The sequence below is a fragment of the Panulirus ornatus genome, chromosome 59, assembly GCF_036320965.1.
Source record: "Panulirus ornatus isolate Po-2019 chromosome 59, ASM3632096v1, whole genome shotgun sequence".
NCBI lineage: Eukaryota > Metazoa > Arthropoda > Malacostraca > Decapoda > Palinuridae > Panulirus > Panulirus ornatus.
Genome location: NC_092282.1, coordinates 2,488,470 through 2,511,453, shown reverse-complemented (window position 1 = coordinate 2,511,453; position 22,984 = coordinate 2,488,470). Strand labels below are relative to the sequence as shown.

The following is a 22,984-nucleotide window of genomic DNA, read 5'->3' as shown; positions in this document are numbered from 1 at the left end:
ACTGGATAAGAGGATGGCTCTTTAGGAGTAACCATCCCCACAACCAGAAAAAACTTAGCCTGTGGAATCAAGAGTCTATTCCAATAAGTGTCATAGCACCTGGACTACTGTCCCAATGTCTAGTCACTGTACCTAACAAAGACCTTTTATAATGAATTCTTTCACTCACAAACAATTACTCACTCTGCTGCTAAAATGAACTGCCATCAATTACAAACTTGCACAATCTGGAGCTGCAAAGCAGGAATGGTAAGATGCTCTGAAATTATCATGTGTGATGGAGAACAGGTAAAGACCAAGAGGACAAAATGAAAATTATTGACATATCATGCTATTCAAAAAAGGTTATTTTGACATAGTATCATGCTACTCAAAAAAAGGAATAATCTTATAATTCCTTAATTCATAAATGGCAATATTTCTTTGTTTATGACATTTATGACTTTTGGGAGCCTGAAAATAGGAAGTAATGTATTAAACTCATGAGGAGTTCTATTACAAACATTCACAGAAACCTATCTATGTATTCTATTCATTACTTACTACAAGTACTCTATTCCCAATCAAAGGGGATCGATAAAGGGCATACAGTCTCCAAGCACCACACCCACACACATAATAACCTAATTTGGGAGTGAAACAAACAATTTGAAAACTATAGATATCACCTTACTTTTTACCATGAACATGAGGATGAAGGTGTGTGTGACTGTAATGAGTATCTTAATCTATCCAATATACAATGAAAGTGATTAAAGTTAAGGGTAACAGACAAAACGATTACCTTAAATCTACCGTACAGAAAGGAAGAAAGGTCTGATTACAAAAAAAACATACTTGTTATCCTCCTGAACCTTGCCTCTTATAATAACCTTCAACTTGCATGGCTAAAGGCTTTCATCTCCTATTACAGCAAGAAGAACTGGCAAGATTAACTGAACCCTTTATGAGGCTTAAAAGCAGTATCACACTTGGGAAAGTTAATCAGATGCCACAGGATACCTCCTGTGACAGTATAAATAAAAACAGTGCAGTGCGAAACAGTACTATGAGTTTTCTTGACATATTTACTCCATGTATAAATCTATATCAGAAGCCTGTTAAAGGAGTCACTGTGACACACAAATCTTAAGTAAAACTTATGCTTTGAGACTATACACAGGTATGATATCCACAGATCTGAACTAAAACAAGGGACCTTTCTAATTTGATCACAATGTAGCATCACTACTCAGAAGACAATCTGTAGTATATAATAGTTAACTTCAGTCTACTAGAGAAAACAAAAACAAAAAATCACCTGGTAATTGGGCATATATTTTTCTGTATAACCTTTGGCTTGGTTCTTCTAAAGGCTCTCTTCAGGATCCCCTCTTCCGAAAATGTAACAAAACTTCTCTCACATTTCTCTATGGTATTGTTCACTTGCTTCTCCAATGCTGTGTTTTCCTTGTTATTCTCATTGACCTCTGCAACTGTGTCCATAGGGAGCTGTTCCTATGAAAATAGGAGGAAAACAATAAAAGGTTTCATGCCATCAAGAATATCATTAGTGGCATTACTGAACAACACCAATTTGTGGTTACAAACCACTAAAGGGGGAACCATGGGATTATATAATATATAATATCATCATTATTTTCATTTTTATCATACTTAATTGCTGTTTCCCATGACAGCGAGGGAGCGCCACTGGATGAAGAATGGCCCATCCACTCATATACACATATACATTTATCTATCATACTTAGTCGCTGTCTCCCGTGTTAGCGAGGTAGCGCATGGAAACAGACGAAAGAGTGGCCTAACCCACCCACATACACATGCATGTACATAAACACCCACACACATACATATACATAACTATACATTTCAATGTATACATACATATACATATACATATATACACATGTACATATGCATATGTATATACATGTGTATGTGGGCGGGTTGGGACATTCTTTCATCTGTTTCCTGCACTACCTCACTAACGCGGGAGACAGCGACAAAATATAATAAAACAAAACATAAATACATGTACATTTCATACTTGCTGCCTTCATCCACTCCCTTCGCCACCCTGCCACACATGAAACAGCACCCCCCTCCCCCCAAAAACGCATGCAAGGTAGCGCTAGGAAAACAAAACAAAGGCCACATTCATTAACACTCAGTCTCTAGCTGTCATGTGTAATGCACCGAAACCACAGCTCCCTTTCCACATCTAGGCCCCACAAAACTTTCCATGGTTTACCCCAGACACTTCACATGCTCTGGTTCAATCCATTGACAGCACGTCGACCCCGGTATACCACATCATTCCAATTCACTCTATTCCTTGCACGTCTTTCACCCTCCTGCATGTTCAGGCCCAGGTCACTCAAAATCTTTTTCACTCCATCTTTCCACCTCCAATTTGGTCTCCCACTTCCCCTCGTTCCCTCCACCTCTGACACATATATCCTCTTGGTCAATCTTTCCTCACTCATTCTCTCCATGTGACCAAACCATTTCAAAACACCCTCTTCTGCTCTCTCAACCACACTCTTTTTATTACCACACATCTCTCTTACTCTTTTATTACCTACTCAATCAAACCACCTCACACCACATATTGTCCTCAAACATCTCATTTCCAGCACATCCACCCTCCTCCACACAACTCTATCTATAGCCCACGCCTTGCAACCATATAACATCGTTGGAACCACTATCCCCATATACATATCAACATATACAGATATACATACACAATCAGACATATACATACCTACACATGTAAATATTCATACTTGCTTGTCTTCATCCATTCCTGGTGCTACCCCACCCTACAGGAAACAGCATCGCTACCCCTGCTTCCATGAGGTAACACCAGGAAAAGGGACAAAAAAAAAAAAAAAAAAAAAAAAAAAACACATTCTTTCACACTTAATGTCTAGTGTAATACAAGAACAAATGCTTAACATCGGTGAAGGGGCAAGGGGGAAAGTGATAACAGCTGTCATATAAAGCTAGAAATAGTGAACAGGCATGAAAAAATGAAACTCTTAAGTTGAGAAAAATAAGTAAGCAAGATATGTTGATTGCATATGGAACAACAATACAAAAGAGAGGTATGGTAGTATGTAGTATGACTACCTGAGCTGACAAGGGTCTGAAGTAGTGATCTGGAAATATGGATAGGCTGAATAAAAGAATGACTGACTAAGAGGATATTAAGAGGACATTTGGATCCTTACTGGAGGGAGAAGAAATGGACCAAGAACAAAATGTAAGGAAGAAGTTTCAGAGGTGAGTAAGAGGTGTGCATAGTATAAAATAAATAGGGCAAAACGTGGGTCAATATGCTGAATCAGGGTATATGAAGCTGTATGGGAAAACCATAGAATTGATCTATGGGACCTGAGTGTGGATATTAGCATCTGGATATGGTGCAAAGTACATGATGGCTAAAGAATGGATGTAAGCAAGTGTGGTCACTGTCAGTTCCTGGCACTACCTTACTAAAATGAGAAAGGCAAAAAAATAAAAAAAAAATCATGAGATGGCCATGATTAGGGCATACAAGTGGTTGTGCCAGCTGTGCCATCTTTGTCACCATATAAAAGTAAGAGAATGAGGTCAGTCAGCTGCTATTTGCAACATCACCAGGTCATGATATCACAGACCCAAGTGATCTTGTGTATGTTAACCAAGTTTCTAAACCTCTATGGAATGAGGATGACCCATCTCACAGGTAAACTGGTGGTCAAAAAGGGTGAATCTTCATGGATAAACACTTCTTTGGGGATGAAATGAAGCTTAAATGTCCCACTATACAAGCACTCCCTCAGATGCTCAAACGGCTTGTCCAGTGGTGAGAAATTAACATTTCTTATATTTCACATTAATACAACAATGCAGATTTTATGACTGAATGCTTAATTGTAGAGGCACTACAAGTAATACAAGAAAAATGTAAAAGCCAGAACAGTGTTAATGCATTTATATGCTCTTAAAGTAACAATTCAAAATAAGTTGACAGAAGTGATATGAGACATGAGTGCTTCATGCTATGCATTTTATCTGGTATTGCCTATAGGTTTCTCAGTAATAAGTATACATAACAGTGGGGGCCTCCATGGAAAATAACAAGAGTTTTTGAGCTGCAGGAAAGTCAGTAATGAGAATAGACAGAGACATATGGTGACAACAGTGTATAGGAACCCACCTTGAAACAGCATATATGAAAAAATAGACATAATGAACATCATTCCAGCTCACCTGAGTGACATCCACCTCAACATTAGGTTCCTCAAGGCGAAACTCCTCTGGCAACTTTACCTCCTGTATGAGTGGCATTGTTACAGACTGGTAGCGTACAAATGAACTAGTAAAGCCCCTCCGCACTACCTTAGGTTTCTTGCGGTCAAGTTCTGCCAACTCATACTTTTCTGTCAAGTAAAACAATAAATCTCAGCTTATTTGACCAACTATAGTGTTCTTACACAGATGAGTGCAGTATACTTTTGATTTTTGAAACTAAGCAAAAAAGTTTCAATAAATCAACCTTAAAAAGAATAAAATTTTCTTAGCTTAAATACATCAACACTAAAAAGAATAAAATTTTCTATGTCATGAAGTGAACTTCTTCACAACCTTCTCTACTGCAGTATGGTTACCATCAAGTGTGAATGTGTGTGTGTGTGTGTGTGTGTGTGTGTGTGTGTAATTACCTATTTACCTGTTCATACTGTAAGAGGAGGGATTTCTATAATCCTGAACACACACTACTATCACAACTCAAATCTATGCATGCTGTCTGCATTAACCAAAACCTTTGTCACTATTCCATTGTCTGGGGTAAACCATGGAAAGGTCTGTGGGGCCTGGATGTGGAAAGGGAGCTGTGGTTTCAGTGCATTACACACACACACACACACACACACATATATATATATATATATATATATATACACACATCATGTAATATATCTCTTATGTACCTAATAAAACAAAACACTATTCAACATATACCATATCAAACTCCAAAAATGTACCAAAATAATTTTCCTTTGCTAGTTCCCCCTCCCACAACCTAAGGTTAAGAGATAAAGCAATTAACATACCTAAAGATTTAAGGTTGAGTTCCTCTGTTAGCTTGGCCTCCTCCAATAGCTCTTCTTGTGTCAACTTGGGAAAATTAGGTGTCCGGTCTCGCTTGTTCATTGCGCGCCTCCTCTCGACCTCAGCCCGCTCCCTCTGGCGCTTCACTGTCTCTGCAGATTTCAGTTGTGTGGACTTCCGAATGCCTTTCTTCTCTGTATAAAGAAAGGAAAATGAAACTTAAAGCTGGATTATTTTCAGGTATTAGAAATAAATGCAAATAAAGGCAAGTTATTTGGTTTAACAGGGTTGAGGGACAGGTCAGCTGGGGTGTGAGTCTGGAGAAAAATTGGAAGTGAAGTGTTTTAGGTACCTGGGAGTGGAAATGGCAGCAAAAGGAACCAAGGAAGCAAAAGTAAGACATAGGCTGAGTGAGAGGAAAATGGTTCTGGGAGTGCTTAAGAACGTGTGAAAAGAGATCATCTAGGAGAGTTAAAATGGGTAATAGCCTCAGCAAACACTGCACAAGAGTTGCTCTCAGCCATTGGCCTGTTAAAGGTGAGGCACTAAAGGCTAAGAAGCAGCACAGGAGTTCACTAGTTATGGATACTATTGCTGTTGCCATCCCTCTGAGGGAGTTCCAATTGGGGGATGCTATTTCGTGTGTGGCAGGTTGGCAACGGAATCGATGAAGGCAGCAAATATGGATATGTACATGTTAATATATGTCTATGTATGTTTATGTATGTATGTATGTGTTGAAATGTATATGTATGTATATGTGCGTGTGTGGGCGTTTACGTATATATATGTGTATGTGGGTGAGTTGGGCCATTCCTCATCTGTTTCCCTTACAATACCTCGCTAACGCGGGAGACCAGTTAAGTATAATAAATAAAAAGAATAATAAAATAAATAGTAAATATGGTTATGTTTTGAAGGTATGGTAGTCCCAACAATATTTTAAGATGCAAGGTATGAGCTGAAGATAAGGTTGTGTGGAGGAGGATAGGTGTGTTGGAAATGAAATGTAAAAGGTAAAAATAAAAGTATGGCAATAAAAAAAACAGCTGAGACAGCTAAAGACAGTGACAGTGTGCTAAAATTGTTTGGACATATGAAGAAAATGAGTGAGGAAAGGGTGACAAAGAGGCTATATATGTGTCATAAGTGGAGGGAACAAGGGAAATGGGGAGACCAAATTGATGTGGAAGAATGGAATGAAAAAGATTTTGGGTGGCTGGGGCCTGAGCATGCAGGAGGGTGAAAGGCATGCATAGGGTAGAGTGAATTGTAATGATGTGGTATAATGGGGTCACTTTGCTGTCAATGGACTAAATTAGGGCATGTGAAGCATTCATGGTAAACCATGGAAAGGTATGTGGGGCCTGGTTGTGGATAGGCTGGGGCCTGACTACAGGAGGTTGAACAGCATGCATGGGATAGAGGTTAAATTGCAAAGCACATCCTATGAAATTTCAAATTTGATTCCTCACGTTTTACGAATAAAGCTGATACATGACAGACAAAAGGGCATAAATAGCAACAAAGGGATTAAATGACTGAAATCATCAAAAACTACTGCCTCACACATGAATTGAACACATTAAACAATTCTGTGTATGGATGTGGACGTAAATTTTACATAGACTAACCTGCGATACATTAAGAGATGGCATTTTAAATACGCACAGAATACCAAACTGTTACAGTGTGGATCTAACAAACAAGATGGTGAATCATTTACACTTGAATACACTTGAATCTCTGAAATGCCTGCAAGATTGGGTATGTCTAATAACATTCTAAATCAAAGTATGAAATTATTAATCAGGAAAATTCTATTAATGCAAAACGCATAAACATTAACTGTCAAGTACCTAAAGCTGCAGGATCGAAGAAAGCATGCTTCCTAGGAGAGTATTTTTTCTCCTTGAGCTTGCTCAGTGTGGAATCCCTTGACAGTGGTTTGGGTTCCTGTGAATAAAGAATAATGTTTTTGAAAAATAATCTTTAATACAACCAAGTCTTATTATGTGTAATAGATTTTCTCCTATGAAGTAGCATATATCAATAACTAATATCAGCAATATTTAGCACACCATGGGGATAGGGGAGAAAGAATACTTCCCACGTATTCCCTGCATGTCGTAGAAGGCGACTAAAAGGGAAGGGAGCGGGGGGCTGGAAATCCTCCCCTCTTTTTTTTTTTGTTTTTCTCAAAGCAGGAACAGAGAAGGGGTCCAGATGAGGATATTCCCTCAAAGGCCCAGTCCTCTGTTCTTAACGCTACCTCGCTAACGCGGGAAATGGCGAATAGTATGAAAGAAAAAGATTTAGCACACCATGATGATATAACCAGTGCTGTATTTATTATATTTATTTATTTTATTATACTTTGTCGCTGTCTCCCGCGCTTGCGAGGTAGCGCAAGGAAACAGACGAAAGAAATGGCCCAACCCCCCCCATACACATGTATATACATACGTCCACACACGCAAATATACATACCTACACTACACTACACTACATTTATAAGGGCAAAAAAAAAAGGGCAATTGCCTCGGGACCCTCTGCCACAGGGGGCCCCTCTATACAAAATTGTAACAATTAAAAAATTAGTTTATCGAGCCAGGATCTTGACTGAACTTTTGCCAACTGTTCCATCAAAGACATAATTAAGGTCAAATGAAGGTTAAAAAGAGAAAAGATTGGTTGAAAAAGTGGAAACAGTGTTTGAACCACAGGATTGACTTGTGATGTGTTACTCCCCCCTGCTGTGAAATGTTTGTTTGCTCGTATCACGTAATGTTTACCTTAGCAGTAAAACTTGGCACAAACATTCTTGACACCTGCAGGTATCTTGAGACACTTCCATAAATGTTTCTAAATTTTTGCGGGGAATCCAATTAGATGCACAAATCTCAAAAATGTCATTTTTCTTGGGGATATCAGTGTTATTTAGGGTGGCTACAGAATTTCACTATGACAAGAAGCAGCCACATCTTCATAAAAGTGTGGGGATATGTTGGTACCTGCATAACAGCAATTTTTGTGATCAGTGAAAGATCACAAGCTGCCAAAGAGTTGTTGGAATGTAGATGCTTACTTACATTTTCTAATTTTTAGCACAGTCTTAGTTTGTAACATATGTTGCAAAATGTCTGACCACAATCATAAAAGCATTTCCAGATGTGATGATCAGAAAATGCTAAAATAAAAAAATTTGAATAAAAAATAAATATTTTAAGCTCTCAGTTCTTGAATAAACTAGTTTCTTTAATTCTTAATCTATTTTCTTCTTTTTAGAATACAGTCTCACAGAAAAGACCCATCATGCCATGGAAAATTCAGCTGTCTGGGGCTCATAAGAGAAAGGCTTCCTAAGAGTGAAAAAATTGCTGCAGTCTTGACAAAGACACCATGCCTTACAGAATATTTCTCTGGTTCAAAAATCGAAAACACAAGCTAATGATAAAGAACCAGTATCGGATGTCCCTTCTGAGGAATCAACCAAACTCCCAAGTGCATTTGCAAAAAATGAGAGTAATATATCACATCAAGATACTCATGATGGATCATCACATTCTACACATACTTCAGAGTGAAGCACCAACATGTGATCCAGACACAGCCATGTGGTTTTTTGTCAGAGAAAAGCATATTTCCTTTTGGTCAAAATTAGCTATGTTAAAACATAAATTAATCTGACTCCTACCTAGAATCTCAACACCATCATCAATCAGGTCAAAGTTAAGGCAAACTGGATGGGCATGGTCCATTTCAAGAATTCCTTGTTTTACACATCATGAAAATGGTGAGCAGCAATTGAGAAAGTGGCTCCTGTACACCCCGTCAAAGGGTGCAGTTTATTGCTTTTATTGTACTTTGATGTCAATTCAACATGACAGGTTCTCCAGTGAGGATGGCTTTAATGACTCATGAACAAAGCCAAGACCACAAAGATTGTGCTTAAATTCAATCTTCGCTGTAGGGAATCTTCTCATGTTGACAGGGAGTTGGAAGAACAAGTGCAGGAAAACAAGAAATACTGGACTGAGGTATTATACTGTGTTGTGGCTGAGACAATCTTTCTAGCTAAGAGAGGCCTGGCATTTTGGGGTAGAGAAATCATTGGATTCGAGCATAACGGGAATTTTCTAGAAATTATGGAACTTACAGTACAATTACCACCAACCATCCATGATATTATTCAGCTGATGGCAAAATATGTTAAAAATTATACTGTGGCAGAACCTAATACTGCCAAGTACTTCTCATTTTCCGTAGATTCAACACTAGACCTGCTCATGCTGACCAGCTAACAGTCATTGTGTGATATGTTGTTTCTGGGAAGCCGGTAGAAATGTTTTTAACTTTCCGCAAATTGGCTCTCACAAGGCTGAAGAACTGGCTTCAGTTCTGCAAGAATTTCTAGAAACAGAATGACTCAATTTTGAAGACTGCATAGGGCAGTCCTTCAACAATACTCGCAATAAGTCCGGTCACTACGCAGGAATGCAAGCCAGACTTAAGAATAAGAACCCAGCAGCTTCTCACTCATTAAATCTTGTTGGAAAGGTTGCTGCCTCATGCTGTGTTGAAGGTGCTAGCTATTTTGGCTTCATACAAAGGTTATACAGAGTTTTTCTATGTGAACACACAGATGGGCAAATCTAATAAAGTCTTTTGGAAGGAAATGAAAGAGCACTAACTACAAAGTCTCTGTCAGACCCTGTAGATCTGCAAGAGCTGATGCTAGTGAAGCCCTCATAAGTGGATAAAACTGCATTCAAAATGTTCTCAGAGATATTGAAATTGACTTGAAGCAAACACCTGAAGCAAGACACAAAGCTCAGACATTAACAGACAAACTGGACTGTCTTCAAACTGCACTGATGGTTAAGATTTGGATCTTAATTCTTGTACATTTCAACAGCACAAATAAAGCTTTTCAAGGAGTTGAAGTTGATCTGAAGATAGAGTGGATCTAACTAATTCTCTGGAAAAGTTCCTGAAATCACTTTGGGATAGATATAAAGAGTAGGAATTGGATGCCAGGAACTTCTGCAGCAACACAGACTACAAAGCAACTACACGAAGGCAAAGAAAGAGAAATGAACGTTACGATGTGAATCCAACAAGTCTCAGAGGAAGCTGTCCTTTCCTCAAGATAAAAATCCAAATGTGGAACTTTCAATGTCATTCTAAATCAGCTGTCTGTTGCCTTCCAAGATGCAAAGTAGCATACCAATCAGTGTTTGACAGGTTTAAAGTCATAGTTAACTTATGCAGTCTACCTGATGCAGAGATAAGAAATGAAGTGAGAGACTTGTCACTGTTTTCCCCCGTGGTTTCAGTGATGTGTTCAGAGAAGAAATTGCCCAGTTTGCAGCCTTTGCCAAGCTCAGGTCATGTCTCATGCCATCTTAACAGGCAGTTTTACTCCATGATGAAGGGCTTACTGATACCTTTCCAAGTGTTAATGTAGTTCTTAGGATATATCTGAGCATAATGGTTACTAGTTATTAAGGTGAGAGATCATTCATCAAATTGGCACTGAAAAAAGAATTATCTGAGAACCACAAAGACCCATGAAAGACTAAGTGCTCTGTGCCTACTGGATGTAGAGAGCAGTGTTCTAAACACGATACAGTTTGAGGAGTTCATTAAAGATTTTTCAGATGCCAAATGTAGAAAGAAAGACTTTCTGTAGTTATTGTAGTGTTTCTATGTATGTATGCACCTTTGTATCTATAACTTGTCAGTCCTAACTACATGCAATAAACTGACTATGATGTGTAAATTTATCAATCTGCCATGTATTCTAATTTCTGCGTACAAGGGTCTCATCAAACCTGAAGTGCCCTGGGCTCCCCAGGTCTAAATCCAGCCCTGGGTGTGACAGTATTTTTGAAAACTGTGGACAGTCAGCAAAATTCAAAATTTTACGTATTAAGAACAGACATATCAAAAACCGAAATTCTCTACATGACTTAAATCATAAGGAATCAATTCTTTTACAAATTTCTTTTAAAAATTTATCTTTTTCTTACTTGTTCATATCCACTCTCGAGCTGTTATATCTAATTCACTGAAACCACAGCCCCCTTCCTACAGCTGAACCTAGTTTGTTTTTCATTTCCCGCATCAACGAGGTGTCACCAGGAAATGAAAAAGGACTTCATTCAAACCCACTCTCTAGATTTCAAGCATAATGCACTGAAACTAGAGCCCCCTATCCACTGCCAAGCCCTAATTATCTTTCTATGGTTTCCCCTAAAAATTTCCAAGGATCTGGTTCAGCCTACAAACTACACATCATTCCCTATATACCACGTCCCTCTATGTAACTCTATCAAGAGTATGTCTCATGCCCTCTTGTATGTTCATGCCCCAGTAACTCGAAGCATCTTTCACACCATCCTTCCATTTCACCCTCAGTCTCCCCTTCTTTCTTGATCCCTTCATCTCCCTATACATATATCATCTAAGACATTCTCTCCTCTCCATATGTCCAAACAACTTCTGCACACTTTGTTCAGCTTTCTCAAAAATACTCTGCTTACAACCACATCTCTCTCCAGCTCCTAATTTCAAAAATTAAAACACAAAAAGGGAAGGGTTTCTCCCTGCCTCATACCCCTTCACAGACATGAAGGAGATATGAGAGAAGCATTGTTTCTCCTCTAATCTCAAGAGGAAAAAAATCACCTTGTATGCCTTGGTGATGAGTCTGCCACGTTTCTTCTTTTCTCCCTTACCATCATCTTCAAGGTCTGACACTGGCTCATCATTTTCATCAATACTGAAGTCAGAGTCTACCTCATCGTCTTGCTCCACTTCTGATCTATGATTGTAGAACCAAATATTAGCAAACATATAAGGCCACAAATGTTACTTAAGTATAACATTCAGCATAAATAGTTTTAAGAAAGTACAGGACAGCTGACAAGAAATACAGGAGAGAATAGCTAGAAAGTTATCATAAGGAATAACTAAGAAACCAGCATGAAGGAAAATTTATTCAAACCCTCCTATATGAAAGAGAAACTCAAGATTTACAAACTCGAGAATACAGAAAAATAGAACTTTAAAAATTTTTGGTTTTGATTTCACAACACACGTACAAACCTACAGAGGGTAGGCTTAGCATCACCTTAAGCATCTGTAAATGTCATTTTTGGCATTAAGTCATGAGGCTAAAACACTAACTACCAAACATAGTGATCTCACTATTAGCACAATCAAATCACATCAGTAAAATATGGGTTTTGATTTCAAAACACAAATTGCCAACCCTGTACAATACAGGATGAGCTTAAACCTCCTCTCTACATGTCCTTTCTGACACTATGTCTTCCTGCAAAAATACTCAAAATTAAGTATAAGGGTCTTACCACTGCCTCAAACAATCAAACACCAATAACTGATGGCCAATATATAATGTAAATAAAACCCTTAAATATTGCCAAAATACACTGTACAACAGAAGCAATCGTAAAAAAAAAAAAAAAAAATCAGGATTTGCTTCTTTCTACAATCTAGCTGTGGCTTACTTAAAAAGAGGCAAACTCTTTACTTTATGGTTTTGATGACTGCAATAATCCACTTTCATTTAAAAGTTTGGTTTATTATCAATTTTGGAACAGGTGAGGCTTTTCCACCTTTTTTTCCTAAACTTGATGTAAACATCAATTCTTGTGATAAATGTATTTTAGTAAAGGTATTTTTCTTTTTGTATCTAACTGAGCTCATTTCCATACGTATATTTGCTACCTCCTTAAATCTAGTGCATGTGGGTGGCACTTAAGAATGCAAAGAAAATTAGAAATGCTATGGCTCAGTCACACTCACTAAATATATGGAAAATGACAAAAGTGAGATTCAATATGACTGGGAATTGGAAAAAATGTTAGCAATCTAGGTGGAAGATGAAAATCAGAAAATGGTGCCAGGAATGTATCCCCAGTTTCTCAAATAGCACATTATTATGTTTGCCACTCACAGATCCAATGTATATGCATTTTTCTAAGAACACATTTCCCATGCATTGTGAAAGAAACTGTATTTAATGTGGTGTAGCATGTAAAAAAATTACAAGATGGATAATCTGTTCCAGTACTGACATGTGGACTGCATTCACTTCACCCACAAATAAACAGGAACATATAGATGAAGATAACAGACAGGTTGATATATCATGTGCTTCAATCTCCAGAAGGCATCCTATGCTTCAAAGAACTGTGTTAAGAAGAAGCAAAACCCTCAGTATCATTGATAAGCTTCTGTCATAAAGTGAAACTCAGGAATCTAATTATGATGTTCACAGATGATTAAGGTAAGGAATCCAACAACCATGAAACTTATCCTTATTGTTATAATTTACATGTGACAAAACTAAAACATCTAGCTACCAATAGTATTTCCTAAAATTCATCCACGTAAGCAAGGGGCTATTCCTTGGATGATTCCCAAAATACTTACTGATGCATGCACATTAAGATTTGAGAGCAATTTTTGTCAGATCAATATTGTTTGTATAGAACTTTGAACCCAGTAATTTTCTCATCCTTTGTTACTTGTCTAGAGGGATACTTAGGGATAACTTTGCAAGATAGCACATTACCTTGCAGAATGCTAATTCATTGCAAGTCACTGATGAGAATTTCTCTGTGATGAAAAACTTAAAATTTTCAGTACAGGTTGTACCTCTTTAACCCAGCAACCAAGGAAACTGGCCATTGCAGAACCACAGAAAATGCCGGAAAACAGATATTGATCCCAAAGTCATACACAGTAGACAATCCAATCTCATAGTACTCACACAAAGTCTTTACAGAAGTTCCTTTATATAATTTTCTTCAGCAACTCCACCTTTTCAAGCAAGATAATGATTTTTGCTTATGCTTATCAACACTAGCATTATCTTATGCACCTCTTGGTCTCTTGGATGACATCCTAAGTGCTAAAATACAGCTGATATAAGAAATTAACAGGACTGTTAATTAGCTCGGCTTCAGTGTAAACAGATTCTGGTGCCTTAGTGCTACTAACAGCACCATCCTGGTGGCAGATCCACAAACTAAAACCTAATGACAGCAGATTCAGAATGTGCCAGACCATGGGAGTTGCTGGACCACAAAGCACTGGATTAGAGAGGTACAACCTGTAGCATCATAATACAAAACTCAGGTGATGGTAGGAAAAAACTTTTGTCACTCATAACTAATGAATCACGGAAATATATGAAACCTTTTATCTAACTAAACAGTGTGACTGACATCAAAGCCTTCCAGAAAGGCTCATGAAACATAAAAATCAAAGAAACCCCTTTAATAAAAGATGAAGAAACCTCACATGATCCCAACATCAGAACATAAAAATATGGGCATCTATCTTTCAGTTAATTCTTAAAAATATGCACACAGAGCAAAAAATGGCTTTAAAAAGGAGTTACAGTAACTATGATGATGATTGTGATTCTTAAACTTCTCAATTTCTTATCATGATAATGTTCACGATTTATCTACATTTCCGAATATGACTCAATATGTTTCAGATTCTTCAAAAAATCTTCATCAATGCACTGTTACTCTGATTCAAATAATAAATGTTAAGTATCACAACAAAATATACCAATACCTTTCTGAGTGAATGATGCCATTTCTTCATCTGTTCATGGCACTACCTTGAAAATGTGGAAAAACATGGAAAACTTTTCTGTTAACACCCACAAAATGAAATAATAAAATCTCTGAGAATGTTTAATGAGGAATCTATGGAGAAACCATGTTAATAACCAAAGTAAATATACAAACAATGAGAATACCACACAAGATGAATCAATACTTGACATTTATGTATTATGGTACAATAAAGCCATACTTTACTATGCATCTCATGATCTAACCACACTGTTACTTGCAATATCACAGTTTAAGATCAGTACACTCCACATGTGAATTTCCTTTTAATAATCACCAATAAATCATATCAGGTCATAGTACCTTGGGGTTATCTTGGAGTAGGCTAGTCTTAGGGGCCTTCTACCTTCATGGGCTGTGCTGAACTCATACTATTGGGTTGGGTCCATGGTCAACAAAGCTACTAAATACCACAACCCATGGGTCCATGAACCCAACGCAATGGAGTAAACCCTTTTGTATGGTAGTGTTGCTAAAGATACAATGTACAGATCTATAATCCTACAAACAACTTACTGGTAGTCTACATCATCAGCCTCCTCAATAAATCCTCCATAAGTAGTCTTATAAAAATCATCCTCCTCTTCTTCCTCCAACAGTCGAGACATTTTTGACCCAGCATTACTGCGACGCTCTCGTGATGCTGCCATCATTGTTGATGCCAACCCTCTGGTGAGATATTAATCATCAACTTTTCCTATCTTAGCATTAGCTCACATGCATTCCATACTTACATCAGAATAAAAATTGTATCTATAATCAAACTCCATCTAACAACTACCCTAATATGTCCATAAGATGACTTCCTGGGATGGCAACTTAAAAAACTAATCTGCAAATTTAGCACATTATCATTTGGTCTAGTAGACATATAGAGAAGCTACATCACTGTTTTATGGTTTTCAATTCTAGGGATGGATTGTCATCTTAAATGATCTCACTCATCATCTAATCACCTTCTATCATAATTTCCAAGCATTACAACATATTCTGTGGTCTTTATCCTTAAAAAAAAAATAGCAATAACCTAACTACAGCATACATTTATTATACTGGCAGGAGAGTGTGAGGATACGTCTATGAACAATACAGCAAAAATCAGAAGACATGCATGACACTGCTATTGACAAAGTATCCAAAAAATCAATGGATAAATTTCAATGCAGCATATTCACAAACTCAATATGATCATAAATCAACATCAAATCAACAGCTATTACAGTTTTTAGATAAAATGGAAAATTACAAGACTACATGTATCAGTGTGCCGATGCAAGTGTGGATATGTATATGAGATGTATTGATTTATAACATTTTCATATTATGCAACATAAATACAAAACACTTTTGATGACACAATCAACATTACTCCAATAATAGTACAAAAATTTTAATGCTATATTCTTCTGGGCTGAAAAAAAATTTGGATTCATTTTATCTTCAAACTACAGTATATATGCAAACCTTTAATCCAGGTAAAATGATGCCAGCAATCCTCTTCACCACATAAGGATATGAAATCTTCACAGAGTTTTTTGGGTCAATCTTAATATGAGCATCAAACATTCTTTCCTTTGGCCTCTTGTTTAAACACTTAAAACTACTTTGTACTTGTATAATTAAACTGAGTTTCACAGATAGCTTGGGGTATGGGCTGCAAAGATCAACAGCCTGGTTGTTCAGAAGTCAAAGAACCAGTGGGTATTCCAAGACCAGTAACAGTTGAAAGAATTACTAAAAAGCCTCCATGTAACTTTCAACAGGTTCCCAGAGTTATTAGTCAGCTGGTGAATGGCAATAAAACGCTTCAGTGTCTGGTATATAAAACATCCTGAATTATTTGGTACTTTATGGTATTACAAACACCTTAAAACATCATCCAAAAACTGACAATAGGATTTCCAGCTGATTTTAAAGCAGTGATCCTCAAATCTAAGTAAAGACTTAAACGTTGGGAAAAGCATCATAAGTGCACTGTTCATCAAACATTAAGTATCAATTACATTTTTGTAGTGCTTTGGTGCATCCTTATATTCACAAAATGTCAATAATGTTCTGATAAAGCTTTGGTGCATGCTTATATCCACACATCCCTCACTTAACAGTCCTTTATCAAATATGTATGAATTACTCTTAAACTAAAATAACTTCTTTTTAAAAAGAGAGTAAAATCCTTGTAAATTCATTTGGATTAAAATAGTCTCCTATAAATTGTACTTATATAAAATCACTTATGTGGTCACATAATCATGGTTACAACCTCAATCATATGTGCACTAATCCTACTTCTTCAGCAATACTCCGAACTCCAGCAGGCCGGGCCCGGAGCCTCTGTCCACTAATCTTATTCACTACCAGCTCAATCATACTGTCAATTTTTTGACTTGGTACTCCATATCTAAGGAGCTCCTGCCCAGCTTGCAAAACAGGTTCTCTCAGTTTATCTGATCCACATTCTGTAAGAGAGATTGGTGATTTCAGTCTAGGGCCCTTCCTAGCCCTACCACTCTTCTTTGCATTTGAGGCCATGGAGTTGAGAGTTATATTCTTATCTTGCAAACTGTTTAAGTCTTCTTTCAGTAGCTCAAGCTCCTGCTGCAAAAGAATACCAATATTTGAATTACTTTCTTGAGAAGCCATATAGATATTTTCAAGACAATCCACTTCTTCTTCCAAAGCCCCAAGAACACAACGGTTTGCAGATCTAAATCCCATAGCTGCTGAAAGGTCACACTGCAAACTCTGCAAGTCATCCTGTAAACCTGAAATCGTTAAGCCTTCACTGGTATACTTTTTACTACAATGCATTTCTCCAACGCTGTACTTGTGTTGCATCATAAGATACTGCTTATGGCTTGCTTCAAGAACCTCAGAGCAGTTGCTATCAAGAAATATGTTTAAAGCCTTCTCAGTCTTTAGCCTAGCTTTCATCAAAGTCATCATAAAACAGGCATTCAGAAGAGAATGTGGATGGAATTGTTTTATTTTTCTCGCAGCCATTAATTCCTTTGCACGACTTACTAAAATCTCAAGATTAACAGTGTTTGACCCTCCGGCCATCAAGACATTCTGATTCTCCTGCCGCCAGTTATCATACAAATCAAGTAATTCACGCCTTGTCACAAATATTTCTGCTTCTTTTGAAGACTTAGGACTGCCATAATTCTCTAATGATGTATGCTGTGTCAGAGCCTCAATAATATTCCCACCATTCTCTTTATCTGAGCCTCCCAAAGCACAATGGGTACTGCCTTTGGTTTGAAAATTTTCCATTTCTGGTGGCTCATGGTTCTGGACTGAAACACCATAAAGATTGTTACTCAAAGGTTTCTGTTTTCCTGGGTATCCCCCCTTTCTTCTTGCAATTTTCCAGAATTCATTTAATAATTCTGGGCACTGAAGGTCTGCTTCATTCACCCAGCTGTCCTCCTCTGCTCCAAAACCTAACCACCTCACTAAATACTTCAAATGCTTACCCCTGTTCTCATCATACACTTCTTGGTAATCAACAATCTTTTCTACATCATAATCCTCCTCAGTGCAAATCTTATCTTCCTTTCTCTGAACACCGAGTGAAGTATTTCCACTTGATCTAGCAACCAGTTTCTCTTTTTGATCCCGAGAATGCTCTTCCACCTGAACCTCTGAAAACTCTTCAAGATCATACTCTTCCAGAGAATGTTTGATACTCAACCTCCTTTTACTTGTTCTTTTACCTACACTCTCCATATGATTTTTTAACATTTTCCTGTTATTCCCAAAAGCCTCTCTACTGACCTTCATCTTACTTCCTCTGACTGGATGTGAAGCTCTTTCATCAACACAAAATCTTTTGTCTGAGAAAGTAACATTACATTTACTCTTATCAAGTTTCAAGTTCAGCTTATTTCGTACTCTGTCCTTATCCCCTTCTATACTTGAATCCTCAGACTTTACACAATCATCAATGACCAAGCTCTTCTCACTATAATCAGAATCACTCATTACCTCTGGATGAGTGGAAGATTCATCAGCATCTGTTTTTTCAATGCTGTTGCTAACATTATCTCCTTCTATAGTGCTCCTACGAGAAGGTCCTGAGATAGACACCAAATACTGAATGTCTTCTAACCAATCCTCCTCTAGGTACAGCATGGCATCCTCTTTGCTCACTATAAGCATTTGTTTGTACTCATCGTGAAGTCTGACAGAGGATGACATCAGGGTTCCTGCAGGGATGCGAATCGGCTGAACCTTCCGTTCTGCCATCAACTGTTCAACATCTTTGAGGAGATCAGTAACAAAAACATTACTACCCACTGCCATTTTGTTCCGTAACCACTCTGTGTACAAGTAAACAATGTCTCCACGGGTAACTGACCCTTCCTTTCCTCTTGTTCTCACTATATCATTATCAAGGGCAATATTCATATCTTCTGCATAGCTACTAGCTGGTGCCTGAACAATTTTTTTTCTTGGCCGCCCAACTCTTCTCTTTTTGTCACCTGCATCACCAAGCTCCTTTACTGCATTCAGGTATCTCATCCTTTCAAATGAACCATCCTTCTCTTTGATCACTGCCATTCCATTATCATGCACAGAGTTCAATTCCTCTGTATGACTACTAACTGATTTCTGGACGAAATTTTTTCTTGGACGACCAACCCTGCCTTTTACAATGCCTACTTTCTCTAAATGTTCTTTCATTCTAGTTCTGACTATTTCATTATCAAGTGTAAGGTTCACACCTTTTCCAAGGTTTCCACCTTGAATTCGCTTTAAATTTTTCCTTGAATGATGCATCTTACGCTTCTTATTACTAGTATTCCGTGAGCTAATCTTCAGTCTTGCCCTCACTATTTCAACATCAAGAGATAAGTCATAATCAGTTTCATGACTTCTATCGTGTGTCTGTGTAATTGCTCTTCTAGGACGACCATAGTCCTTTTTCATATCAGTAAATGTTGCATTTTCAAGTGGTTTTGGTACTGGTAACAAGGCTCTCCTTTTCTCTGATACCACCGACAAGTAAGAATTTTGGATCATGTGCCTTTCATTGTCTTTCAGCTCATTTTTCTGTTTTGTGTCAGATGTCCCAAAAGAGTGTCTCCTAGGAAATTTAAATTCTCTCTGTAAGAGATTAAAGTCTAACCTATCTGTTTTTGCTGCTTTGTTTATGCTCAACACAGTAGATAAAAGCTGTGTATAATCTAACAGTTCCACAGAACTCATTTGTAATAACCTAAGAGCCAAAGATGTTTTGCTGGCACCTCGTGATACATAGAAATCATGAAGTTCTTTTACCATACCAACTGTCATATCAACATCCTTCTTATCTTCGGAGTTTATGTCTTCAACGGTTACCCCTGCCTCACAACAATAATCTCCTAGGTAATAATCAATTTCTTTAAATTTGGGAATCAAATGTCCATCTTTGAAAGTGAATGAAACGACTGAATTATCATTTTGCAGTAATTTTTTATATCTATTGATATATGCTCCTCTGCAAAGCTTCCTTGGGTCCTTTGGAATTTGAGAACCTCGTTTTATTTTGTGTACATAATTAAAATCTTCATCATGCACATTCAAACTGCTATAGCTGTTCTGCTTTTCAACTGTACTTTCTTGACTGGTTCCTGATTTTGTTGTCTGAGAACAGTGGGTATTATTTTGCATGAAGAGGCTTTTAATCTCGATAGACTGAATCCCTCTAGCACTGGGTTTCCGAAGTCTCCCACTTTTACTCACTCCTAATGTTCCTACATTAGAATCCGGTATGATATGAGGGTTTTGAATTCCTTCTGTCTTTATAAGAGACTCCTTCAAATCTTTTTCTTTGTTCACAAATGACTGCACACACTTAATATCTTTAACCTGCTTGTTCATCACATACTCTTGAGGGCATTCATCCCCAACTTGCTTTACATTATCAAAATCATCATCTATGGAGTTGGTAAACTCAGATTTGAACATGTTATCCTCTGATAAGCCTCTATGACCACAGTCATGGCCAGTTTTCCTACTGGACGACTCTTTCTCATATCTAAACTTTTTGCCTTTCACCTTCTTCAAGTCTTTTGTCTTCCTACTTACCTCTTCTATTTCATTTTCCTTGGGCTCCTTATCTTCAAGTTCACTCTTCCTATACTGTTCTTTGTTTTCACTTCTCTTTTCAAACGTATTTTCATGTTGGATTACCTTATTACCACAATATCTAACATCTTTTCCACTTCCATGACCATTTCTAGTGACATACTGTTGCTTATTTACATCCTCTTTAACAAGTTCCATTTTTTTCTTGCTTCTCAGGTTCTTCTGGTTTTCACAGTCTTTCTCCTGGAGATCACAGATAGGCTGTACAAGCTCTTCCACCTCTTTTTTAATGGATGATGGTAAAACAAACTCAGTTGAATCGAACGCTTTGAGTTTCACGTTACCAATCTTTTGTCCAGCTAAAGTAACTCTAAGTGCTTTTCTTCGTTTGAGAACTGTGCGAATTTTATCCAAATCCTCTGATGTTGGCTTCCCATCTTTAACTCCACTTAACCGCTGAATCCACATTGCAACATCAATCCGATCCCATGCAATCCTTTTAGCAAATTCACTAAGCTCAAACACAATTCCATTACAAACATTGACATGCTTGATTTTCATACTTTCCAAGAAACTTATAGTACAGCCAACTGAACTACACAAGTCTCCAATGAAGTCTTGTGAATCATCAACAATCACTTCTTCTATTGGAATATCTTTCTCTTCAGTCATCCTCCATCTTCCTCTTGTCTTCCTAGAGTACACTTGATCACTACTACTATGGGATTCATTCCTAACAACACTGCGTCTTGTTCTCACAGATGTTACATTATCTGCCTTTTTCTCCTTAAGTTCCATATGCAGAATATCTTGAGTTTCACTATTACCAGTTTTACATATACTCTCTTGTGTCGCCTCTGGTTTAATCTTTTTACTAGAAGCTATTATTTCTGTTGAATTTTGACGCTTTAAAGTTACTGGAGACACACTGAAACCACCAGTTCCTTTAGCTTTTGAATCACAACTAGAACTTCTTCTTGTGACTTTTTCTGAAGAGGGTGACAGTTTTTTTTCCACCAATTCCTTGGATGCCAACTCAAGATCAGAGCTCAACATTATCGAATCACAACTAGAACTTCTTGTCTTCTCTTTAACTGTGAGAGGTGCCACAGTCTTCTTAACTTTTCTAGAGGGCCTCTCAAGATCGGACCCAATAATTTCAGAATCATCAAAACATGTTACTTTAATCTTCCCAGGGAGAGGTACCTCACTTTCCACTAATTCATCAGGTGCTTGCTTAGTGATGCTATTATCACTTGCCAAACATAATTGCTTTCCTTCATCTGAATTGCTATTATATATGGGCAAAGATACTTCTGTTTTTCCAATATCTGAACCATCACCAGTTGTTGAAGGGATGGTATTTGGCAATACTTCATCAGAAACTTCTTTTAAGGAGCTCACGGGCAATAATACATTCACCTTGTCAGCAGCATCTGTATTTTCCTGATTTTCATCAAGAAAACCTTCAAAAGTTACACTGCTGCAATAGCTTGCCTCCGAAAATCCATCAAAAGTGCTGCCACTGGCTTCCGAAAACCCATCAAAGCTGGGACTAGACTTGGTGGGAGTTTTCAACAATAAGTCTTCGACTGAAGGTGGGTACTGACGGATATATAGGGGAGACCCACTGCTTGACTGGGACAAGTATACCGGCACGTTGTCCACCATTATGGGAATGCAGTCATCTGAGGACTCTACATTTCTCACCACATTTTCCTTGGGCAGGAGGAGGACAACACTACCGCCTCTAGACGAGGCTTGAGTGTTACCTCCATTCTGCGACTCGTCTTCGCCCTCCTCACGGTCACCCAACACACTGAATCGACTTCGCTGTTCATTTTTATCAACGCTCACGAGGGAATTCATGTTACTGGTGCACGCAGCACTACACAACAACTACATCTTCCTCCTCTAGCTCTTGAAACTAATCAAAACTTCTGTCACGAGGAGATTTGGGGTATTTATCCATTAATAATCTGTTACACTCCACGCTCCTTTCTCAGGATAAAACGTAAACAAATCGACTATGAAAAGCAGGCAAAGAGAAAATTACATCCCGCCAAGAAATCCCTTATCACGACAATACACCGATTTACCACTAGCTTCAATATCCATGT

General features: G+C 37.8%; 2 protein-coding genes across 4 annotated transcripts in view; both read right to left on the bottom strand.

Moving 5' to 3' along the window:
* Positions 1-22,984, bottom strand: part of YL-1 (Vacuolar protein sorting-associated protein YL-1) — a 37,939-nt gene that overhangs the window by 14,810 nt on the left and 145 nt on the right. The window contains exons 1-7 of one of the 3 annotated variants that reach the window (XM_071696325.1): positions 20,865-20,979; positions 15,309-15,461; positions 11,800-11,935; positions 6,966-7,062; positions 5,109-5,300; positions 4,264-4,433; positions 1,301-1,497 (exon numbers count right to left, since the gene is read on the bottom strand). In XM_071696325.1, the coding sequence (XP_071552426.1) occupies positions 1,301-1,497; positions 4,264-4,433; positions 5,109-5,300; positions 6,966-7,062; positions 11,800-11,935; positions 15,309-15,445 (929 nt within the window). In that variant the 5' untranslated portion in view covers positions 15,446-15,461; positions 20,865-20,979. Of the gene's footprint in view, positions 1-1,300; positions 1,498-4,263; positions 4,434-5,108; positions 5,301-6,965; positions 7,063-11,799; positions 11,936-15,308; positions 15,462-16,256; positions 16,983-20,864; positions 20,980-22,984 lie in introns of those variants that run through there. The other 2 variants (XM_071696323.1, XM_071696324.1) reach the window with 2 other exon arrangements.
* LOC139767205 (uncharacterized) lies at positions 17,052-22,967 on the bottom strand. The gene has a single exon (XM_071696322.1). It carries the CDS (start codon positions 22,731-22,733, stop codon positions 17,058-17,060), a length of 5,676 nt encoding a protein of 1,891 aa, XP_071552423.1. The 5' UTR covers positions 22,734-22,967; the 3' UTR covers positions 17,052-17,057.